This window comes from Opisthorchis viverrini, assembly GCF_000715545.1.
Source record: "Opisthorchis viverrini unplaced genomic scaffold opera_v5_16, whole genome shotgun sequence".
NCBI lineage: Eukaryota > Metazoa > Platyhelminthes > Trematoda > Opisthorchiida > Opisthorchiidae > Opisthorchis > Opisthorchis viverrini.
The window spans coordinates 3070651-3081311 of NW_008751672.1; the positions used below are offsets into that span (position 1 = coordinate 3070651).

General features: G+C 44.3%; 1 protein-coding gene across 1 annotated transcript in view; it reads right to left on the bottom strand.

Moving 5' to 3' along the window:
- Positions 1 to 4852: 4852 nt before the first annotated feature.
- The window catches only part of T265_01527 (hypothetical protein), a gene marked incomplete at both ends in the record, with an annotated part of 18825 nt that continues 13016 nt past the window's right edge, over positions 4853 to 10661 (bottom strand). Inside the window, 3 exons of the mRNA XM_009165568.1 lie at positions 4853 to 5109; positions 6468 to 6924; positions 10089 to 10603. Coding sequence (XP_009163832.1) covers positions 4853 to 5109; positions 6468 to 6924; positions 10089 to 10603 — 1229 coding nt within the window. The remainder of the gene's footprint in view (positions 5110 to 6467; positions 6925 to 10088; positions 10604 to 10661) is intronic.

A 10661-nucleotide genomic window follows, 5' to 3' on the forward strand; every position in this document is an offset into this window, starting at 1 on the left:
CGCCATAAATCTAATTGGCGATAAACATACTCGGAGCGGTGAGACAGGAGGACAAAAACCCAGTAGCTAGCGTTCGAATACCCTATAGAAGTGGTACTTCAGACGCCATTGGAAAGACACTTGGGGATTACGAACTTAAAACGTTCTTCCGAACTGGTAACCCCTCACAACAGCACGTCGAAGGAGCTAAGGACCCTGTCGAAACGAAACACCGAACAAACTGCGTCTACCAGATTCCTTGTACAGAATGTCCGGTGATATACACAGGCCAATGTGCTCAATGCACGAATCACCCAGCACAAACTACATGCGCGTTTTCCTTCACGAAATCCAGTCTAGTTTACGAACTACTCTGACGCAACTCAGCCAATGCACTCCACGCAATTGAGTCAAGCCATCAAATCAACTTTGATGGGACATGTATACTCCGGTCAGTACTAAAGTCACGCGTGGAACGAACTTGGACTGAAGCGACAGAGATCAATACACAGCCGGAATGCATCAACCGTACAAATGGCACCAGCGTTTCGTCTCTCTGGCTTGAAATTACTGCACACCTTAGTAGGCGCAGTGGCCAGAGATTAAGCAGGAATCTCGCGCACGCGTGCACAGAGCTAACATACACACAAGCTGGTTGAATAGGACTGACAACTGATCTCAGGAACAGACCAATCAGAAGACACAGTAGATGAAAACCGAAACGTCCACTACGCTGTTTTTTTACCTTTAAAGTTCCCATAAAGTGTATCTACTACTTCATGGTGTCTAAAAGAATGCTCAATGGACGTCACAAAGACGGCCAAATAATTGGAAGATGAGTTTTTTCTAATTAGGAGCCCCTTGTTGCACGTGCAATCTTCCCCACTACAGCCATCATTCCCCAGTTTTATCTGTGCATGTACTTTAATGAAATTGCATAAGTGAACGTGGTCCTTACTGACCCTGTTGAACAAACGTATTTGATAGCTTCCAAATGCGTCCGATCGTGAATCCGTCTCGCAGAAAATAGGAGTACTCAAAACCTAAGGGCTGAGGTTATGCAGTGGGATACACTACCTCACTTGAAACTGCACAACGTGTTGAATGCCTGTGATACTAACCCAAATTTCCGTAATTTTCCGTACTCCCTTGTTTTCTGATTTGAATATCAAAGGATTTACTATTGTTATTAGATTGTGAACTTATTAACCAAGCTATAGCATGTCAAGATGAAGTCCAATAAATTTGGAAGTCGTGAGGCATCAGTAAAGGTATCTTAACTTGGATGGTTTGTTGTAGTAGGATGATGACACTGTCTTTTTCTAGCTACAAGGTCGTTTCTTGTGAGCACAGTTTGAGCAGGTCTTAGAGACACAATCAGCCAGTGTCATTTTCATTGGCAAAAATTTGTCAGCAGTTGCATAATCGTACCACTGCTTAGGTCACAGTCTTGACGGTCCCACCAACTGATTGTTTACCGAAGCTTTCTGAAACAGTGGTCTATCGGATCCGTCACACCAAACTAACGATGAAGACCGTTATGTGAAGCAAAATGAACCGTCTGGCCACGTGGACTGAAATCCAGTTATATTGTACGATCGACTATGTGAAGATCGATCACTATTGTGATCAGAACAAGCCTTTGCATGCCCGCAGACCTCTTACGTTTCTCCGTTGTACTGACAGTCGCTGTTCCCTGTTTTAAGGTTTATCCCTTAGATGATCGTAGAACTACGTCAACCAGTTTCCTGACGGTAAATTGGTGGGAATCGGAAAATTTCTCCGACAGGAAAAAAGGTCTGTATAAATTGCACATAAGTTTGCTCAAAATTCCTTTACATCCAAACACCCGTCAAATAAGCGTAGTCCCCAAATTTTCCTCAGTGCGTATGTTCAGTTCGAATGCATCTAGTACGTAGCCAGCGAAGTACCAACATTTGTAAACCAATTTGTTTCACAGGAGACCCAACTGGATCCTAGCTGAATCTCCTATTTCTGATATACCTTAACAGAATGTACTGCAGAAAGTCAGCCTCACATTTCATTGTGTACACTGTTCTAGGTGTCGCAGTGCACTGTACAGATAGGGCACACTACTCAGTACGTTTAGTTGAACAATATCATAAAGACGATATTTAACTGGCATCTAGCTGGGTCGCCCATTCAAAACCAATGTGGCTTGATCATGAGAACAGTTCGCGAGTCTTCCAAGTTGACGAACTATACGAAGCTTGAAATTTTGGAAAGAAGGTTAACTATACCGAGGATATCCGCTTTAAAACCTTGCTTTAATATAGTATGAATACAATCGCACTGAGATGCAGTCATACGACCTGAATGCAGACCCCATACGACCAAACTTCCAATAGTTCCTAGACCCCCTCGATATGCTTAAAGGTCATTCTGAACCCCCAACAGCTGATTCATTCAGACGAAATGCCATCAAAGCACGACACGCAATTTCACATCATGCTTCCCCTGATGAAATTTTCAGATTAAATAAGTCTGTGGCTGAGGTGGTCAGTGCGGTCACAGTTCAGATCGCAGTTTACGGAAGAGCATCTCAGCACAAATGAAGTTGAGATGAATGCACACTTTTCGGGTGAACAGGTGAGCGGATGCAGAAAATAGGATTGTCATCACAAGTCCAGTCATTCGTCGCTTATAATAATCAATAATTGCCAGTAAAACAAGTGCAAATTTATTCAAACGTTGAGTTGAAACTGAAAAATTCATCCAGTACCGAAAAACTCTTCTATGCTGATAGTTTTCTTTCTAACCATGTATTAAACCAAGTGATGTGAAGAAAACCTTGTCGATCTGGTATATGCAGACGACATTGTTCTCATGTTCGAAGGGGAGGAAAAGGCGCAATTATTCTTGGATGAACTGACCAAGGTCATCCCGTCCTTTGGTATGCACTTTGCACCTACAAAGTGTAAGATCATGCTCCTGGACATGCAGTCACCGAACACGCCACTTACAATCCAAGGAGAGGGTACTGGAAGTGTGGAGCGTTTTACTTATCTTGGAAGTTGTATTTATTCTGATTGTGGTGTGACAGATGAATCAGTAGAGCCTTGCATGAATCTGCAAGCCTCGAGCCGAGTTCACTAACTTGAGACACCTATGGCGTCAGAATGGTTTATCCCTGAATCTGAAGGGGCGTGTGTATCAAGCTACAGTACAGGCTGACGTAAACTATATGGATTGTAAGCAAATCGGCTCCCGTCTCGGAGAATGTTTGAACGCCTTTCGTTATGTCTTGGAGGCCGCCAAACTTAGTGCATGACTATCGCTCTGGGCTTGTCATCAACCGAGGCATGTGAAAATGTAGATATTGGTTGGCAAACCAACCACCCCTTTCCGAAGAATTAGAATCAACAGACATAAGTTAACCAGACAGCATTTCTGTACTCCCACTATTCATGTTTTATTCATATTCTTTACTCCATTTATCAAATGAGATGATGTAAAAAACATGTTAACCCAAAGCTGCAACCTTGACGTGGTTGTCGGGCCCGAGTTCTGCAATGATTCCCTGGGCTACATTGGCTGGAACTTCGTTCCACAATGTGCAACCATACCAGGAGGAACAGTCAGACCAAGAACAGTGATACGCCGTGGTCACCGACGTGCTGTTCATTACGGTCGAATTGCTTTTAAAACCAGAGTCTAGTGCTGCTGTGCGCAGCCGCAACGGGAGTGAGACAGTAATCCCCTACCCTCCTGCGCCCTCGGGTTGGTCCAACTTTCTGCAGGTCAAGCTGCTGAGTTTTCGGCTCCAGGCAGGGTCACCGAAGAAGACCCTACTGCCCGCTGCATCGTGGGTAAGACTTTTGAGTCAGAGGCTTTAACCAAATCCCATTCCTCGGTCTGGACAACCACGAAGTATCATTTACCCGCACAGTTCTTCGTCCACCGATGTCCCCTCGAAACCCTCCCACCAAACGCGGCTGGGTCATTTGACTGTGAGTTATATGACCGACGGGCCTTATGCACCCCACTGACTACTATTAATAAGGAGATCAATATTTTACCAAATCCGCGAGATCCTTTCTACATAGGAGTTTTTAACGTCTGTACTTCGTGTCAAAAAACAGGCAATGCTCGCTGAATCTTTATTCCCACTTAAAATTGATGCATGTTGTTTGCCTGAAACACCAACACAAAATCCAAGTGTGGTTACGCATCTCAAAGCGCCAAGGATGAACTCAGCTCTTTCACGTTTGTCCCTCTGTGTGTCCAGTGATCCAGGAGCGATGGCTCGTGGAATGTGGCGGGAGGGTTGCAATCAGTTCCATAGCTAAAGGCGCATTGCTGGATTGGATCCCAGTGAACAGTCGTCTCTGCGCCGTCAGGTTATCCAGCCCAATCAAGCTCAGTGCCTCTCGATTAAAGGAAATTGATACCTGTTTTTAGATGTCTCCATAAATTTTTGACCATCCTTAAGGCACTGTACGCCAACTCCCCCGTTCTAGTGAAGGTCTACGGGAATCTGTCATTCCCTCAAATGGTGTCAGGCAAGGCTTTCCTCTTTCCCTTTCTCCCTCAACTGTGTCACTGATACGATTATAGAAGATTCAGTATCAACCCCTAATCCCTGTGGGATCGCAATGATCCTAGGGTATTCGATCACAGATATCGAGACGCAGACGACATAGCTCCTCTTGGATCTGACACCGCAGTAATGCAAACGATATTAAATAATTAAAAAATTCTCCAGCGGTTTGGTATGCGCTTCACATCTGTAAATTGTGAAATGTCATTGCTAAACTGTGTGGGCTCGAACCCTAGTCTCATGCTTGCGAATACAATAGCTTATATAGTAGACAAATTTGTTTACCTGGGCAGCTGCGCCAGCTCCGGTGGTCTAGCCAAAGATGATATTTCCATCCGGATTGGAATAGCCACGCCGGATCAGTAATGGTGAAGTGTGTCGAATGGTATTCGAAAGAAATAACTCACTCCACAGGTTGTGCTGGCTTGCTCTGTATGCCCCGCAGGGCCCTTTTTGCACAGCCACGTGAAAGGTGGAAACGAACCAGTGGTGGGCAGACATTGAATTTTCAGCGAAAGCCTTGGTCATTGCCGTCTCCCCGGATAGGGACCGCGATACGGGATATATCACTTGCTAGAGACATTGTCGGACATGGTCCATTCGCGAACTCAACGGTGGCATCAAAACTATTGCTTTCATTGCATAGCTCCTCTGCTAATTTCCAATAAAATTTCACAGTCCCTGTCTGTATACATCAATTATTTCAGATATCACCTCCAATGCGCATCTACTCGCCTCACCTCCCCAAATCATCGGCTAACGAAACTGTGGCGTGCAGAATCACTGTACGGCAAATACGCGGTTTTTACAGCTGTTGCTGCTGCTAATGATGATGTCTGGCGAACTATTTTGGTGTATGAAGTGGCACAAGTGGTCTACATGTTATCCTGGTCAGAGAGGTATATTATTGTGGGGTAGTCCAAACGGTACGTTTTCACCAGTGATCTTTGGAATTGTTGCTTACATATTAACGCACTTCTTGGAACTGGACCAAACTCCATGAAATGCTGGCCAGTATCAGAGAACTGTCTTCGTGTATTTCTTTTCAGATCGGATGTTTTGTGATGTTTACGATGAGTGGGGAGGTCCAATCAGGTTGATTCTATCAATAGGCTTAGTGAGTTTGTAGAGGTCACTCACTAGACCACGCGTCACAAGCACTTAAACCACGTGACAATTCCGGCCACACTGGCAACCTTGGCTGACAACGTGTACACCACAAATTCCCAGCTATTTTCGTTAATGCGGTTACCACATGCGTCACGCGCCAGGCTTACGAATTTCGATACATCAGGTCAAGTTGTATTCAGGTTCCTGCAAGGACCAAACACGAAGTGACACAATAAATAGGCGTAAAACTTGGCCCAACACACACACACACACACATACACACACGCACAGGACAGGAAACCAACTGTGCTCCACACGTCCCCACGGATAAATACAGAACACGTGTAGCAGTTCCTGCGTCCGGAACTTTCACTAAGGAACTCTCAACAAGTGTCCTCAAACGAAAAGTCACTTTCTGGCTTATTCCACTTTTTGCATTGTATCTATTTTATCAAATGCACCTAGCTATTGTATTCATCGTCATCACTGTGGTAAAACAAACATTTGTTAGCGCTTGTTACCTTCTGATGATCAGTTTAATTAGGTTACAACTAAAACACTAACAAGTTCACGAACGTTAGCTACACGATACATAGACTGGTGTTGAGAAGGGACCGAGTAGCGAGGGTTAATGCATGCCCAAAAGAACCAATGAAATTTGAATCAAGTGGCAGTGTGGGCTGATCTGCCACCTGAAGCCCATCACGATCAAAGCACTACTCTTACAGGTCTGAGCTTGAAACCATGACTTAATTTAGTGTTTTTCAACCGTTACAAGCAGGTACCGAAAAGCTCCTGTTCATTTAAAACGACTTACCTTGAATACCCATATCTTTCAACACAAATTCTGGCACTTTGGAATGCAGGTATCTAGGGCAGGTCAGCGATGAGTTGCTTCTATCATTTGGATATGTTATCTCATTGAAGCCATTCGAAAGATGCTGCTCCAGATCTGCTGGTGCGATGTTGACAAACGGATGCAGAAACGACGCTGGCGGAATCGGAATGCTGGGAAAATCGATTAGACCACAGGGAAACGTCATGGGTTTGATGGAGCTGAATGGATCGTAGAGAAAACTAGCCAGCTGTTCACCCGAATGTGAATGATTCTGACTCTGTGGATGGCCATCTTCATCGCACTCCACAAGGTCCTCCTTGCTGGCATTCGACTCATTCAAGTAGTATGCAGAACAGTTCATTGTCAGATGACTGAATGGACCCAGCCCTTTACATTCAATCTTCTTTTTCCGTGCGCGCGCATTTTGAAACCAAACCTAGGTCGTGTAAATCAAGAGTGGACTTCAAAAAACGTTCTGCATCACTTCTTCCAAGAAAAAAAACAACTATTCGTGGACTGCCGAAAAGTCTATCGAGGACAAAGAATGTCTCATAGGCAGCCAGAAATTTTCTTCCAAAGATTCACTCAAAACCGGGTCACGTGAATGGAATCAATGCAGTCAAAATATTACCGGCGCCATGTCTTATTTCATACGGAGCATTCAGGTCCTTTCTGGATGGTCGTAGATTCGAGTTCTGCTACTGGGTCAGTTGATGCTCTGACTGTAAAATGAAAAATGGCACATGGCTTCTTGGCTTTCCATGGTTCACTTCACCATGCTCTACGATGAAACATACTGCGTTTTGACCCATCGTGTCTTCAGCTGCTTTGGATAGAGGGAGCCAAATGAACGAGAGAGCGGTAGCAACCTTGTAAAAGAGTATAAAAAAACGTCGCATTATGTTGTACACGACGTTCTTTTAGGCCTTACCTATGCTAATAATGTGTTAGAGGATTGATAGCTCGGTATATTTATTTGCATTTGAGCAGATGAGATGCCTGCAAGTATACTTCGAGGGCATGATTTAAGACTAGCCTAAGGATCGGCAGACTCGCTGTGACTTGCACTATCGAAACCAAACTGGAAGCCTAACGCAATGGAGAGACAAATGTTATCAACAAAATTCAATGCAACGATTGTGACAAGCACTACATGGGACAAACAGGCAGGAAACTGTCAACCAGAGTCGTTGAACGCAAGCTTGTTACTAGAAGACACCATCAACTATGGCTCGGCTCCGGAGATGAAGACCGGGAAAGATACGAATTAGACTGAACCTATGTCAGCATGCTAGGACAAGCAAGAACAAACGGAGAATTCGAATTTGTGGAAGACTGATTCTACACTGATAGAGAAGTAAACAGAGGAACTGAGGTCAAACCCTGTCGGAACCCTATCGGACAAGCGAAGTGCAGAACCACCGAAAAACCTGAACCGAACAAGGATTCGAGTTATGAAACAATGGAAGTAAGTCAAAAGAGTAAGTTAAAAGATTGAAAGAAAAAATTAAGTGAACCGAAATTTTTAGCTCTCATCATGGATCAACAAGTCGGAGACCCAAACGGGCCGAAACACTGGGAGCCTCAAGGAGGGAAGACATATAAACCAGAAAGCCAGGCTCATGAAGCATAACCGCAAAGTGATAATGGACCAAAAAGGAACGAGCACGGTGAACTACTAAAAATGAGAGGTACACCACCGACCAATCAAACAACATGGAGTTGGACCAGGATGCAATACATAGCACAAATGGGTCAATCATAACAGGAAATAATTAAAAGCAGGGACAGCATGTGGTAGAGAACTCGAAAGCAAGGAATTCAGACCACGAAGCAACATGGATTATGGACGAACCAAGCAGACTATAATTGAGATGACTCTGAATAGTCAGTCGGGTTAGAGCTTAAAGCTGCTCTCTGTAATCTACGTAAGCGCAATCGCGAAGGGGAAAATGTCTATTTGATAGCACGTGATGATGTCTACACAAACGGTGTCGAAACATTTGTAAATCAATTGCCAAACTCGGCTTACAGACCAACAGACATGTCATCAACTGCCTCACCTAGCATGCCAAGAGATCCGTGTGTTTCCTGAGATTCCAATCGATACATTTGATTCGTTTGTTACTAAAAACCACTCTCAGTTCGCCCAAACTAAATAATACCTGGATCATTATCGTTCTGTCTGATGCGGTTAGAAAGTTCTTAGTCGTGTGTCTGATTGAATTTTATTACGCTACCCACAAATCTTGACGGAACGGACGAGTCGCTCACGTTTGAGCTCCGAATGATCACCGGTAACTGCCCTGGTTGTGCTTTCACCTAACAGGGCTTCCCACTCGGAAAGCGCCACCGCCGACTGAAAACGGTCGGAAAACTTGTGATTAGATGTTCACGCTTTTGAGGTTGTAGAGCGGGATAGTTAACGGGTCTCGGTTCAAGGCTTTGTACAAAGTAATCCTATCGCTCAAGTATGAACACATTCGCCTGCTCACACGTCATAATTAAGCTGCGCCAGCAGTGATTGAATGGTGCTAACGTGATCTTATATTTCTGACATCCGGGGTTCAAACTGCTGACACGGCTAAGGATATGCACTGATAATGAGCTCTAACAAGGGCAAAATCCGAGTTTAATTGTTCTCTTCCCTTTTGTGTAGACTCATCAGAGTAATTAAACCGAGAAAGACTGTTCGGTGGACAATGATGTGAATGTGGATCCACCAGTTATCAAACCAGTTAACCAAAACATGCCCTGCAGTTTTCAATCAGGAATGGTTCCAGCTGACTAAATTGTCCTGAAAGGTGTGTCAGTCGACTGACAAAATGAGAAAAGTTACCTGGTCGTTGCACCAGTCGCCAAGTCTGTAGGCATGGGATGGATAAACCTATCTCTGTTGTTCACCATAGTGTGTTTAATGAGGCCAACTGTTCCCTTGCCACTTACGTTCTAGGGATCCGGCTCCCAGTTTCCCAATAAATTCAAGTCAACAGCTGGATGACAATTAGCTTCACTTTGAGGGAGAATACAGAGTATACCAGTCCGAATGCTTGAATATCTTGATACTTCTGTAGGCCACCATTCCAACCTAAGTCAGATCCCTGACATATACAGACCGGTCGGCTGGTGCGTTGCGTTGAGATCAAGCAACTGAAACTGTTGAACGAAACGTTGTATAAACGGCCCTTCTACGTCAAGCTGATAAGTGCCCTGAGGAACAGAAGGCCTTATTTGGCCAAACTCTTCGGAATCCTTCTAGAAGTTTCCTAATAACAATACTACTGATAACAAGACAGCAGGGTATCCAAGTTGTGCTATTTCCAATACAAGTCAGGGTCGTTTCTGGATCATTGTTCTGATTTAAGTGAACTGGCGTTTGGAGTGTGCGAAGTACGGTTGTCATACCAGTTCGATGCTCACTTAAATAGTACTTCTTCGATTTTTCTGACAAACTCAGATTCGAAAGGTCAACTGTTTGCATAATAGTGTCAGCTTTTTTGGTTGAAACGACTATTTACAAGCTGGATGGCTGATATATTATCTGTGGTGTTTTTAAGTTAATGGGAGCACCACTTCTCAAATGAACCCTTATAAACTTACCTGAGTCACTCTTTTGTTCAGCCGCGCAACGTTGGCAATACGTTCCAATTCTTGGCCATCAGGATTTGCTTCAACGTCAAAATTCGCTTGCAGTATTGCCAGTTGATCTGGGGTAAAGCTGGTCCTTATGCGTTTTGATTTGGAATGTACACTACAACCACTGCTTGTGCTACTATCTATCGAATGGCCACTGTTCTCGGCTGTCACGAACGGACTCTCGGTGGACAACAGACTGGCACTTGCTGCTGTGATGGCTATTGGGGCCATGTCATCCATCTCGATGAGTTCCTCATCTGGATACAACGAATCGGCCGCTGAAGACGATACCAGATTATCATGTTTCTGTGGAATCGGCACGGATGCTGATCTTCTGTTTAAGGACTGATGTAGAAAGGGTGAGTCAGCTTTGTTCTTCACAGGTTCCTCTTCAGGTCTAAGCATGTCTGTGCCGTGGATTCCTGTATGACGGGTTGTCCCTGTTTCATCATTTGCTTCGGATGGGCAGATGACATTATCTGATGGATTCCAAAAGATGAAGCAGAAAATGTATTGAAATGTACTGAATATATATAT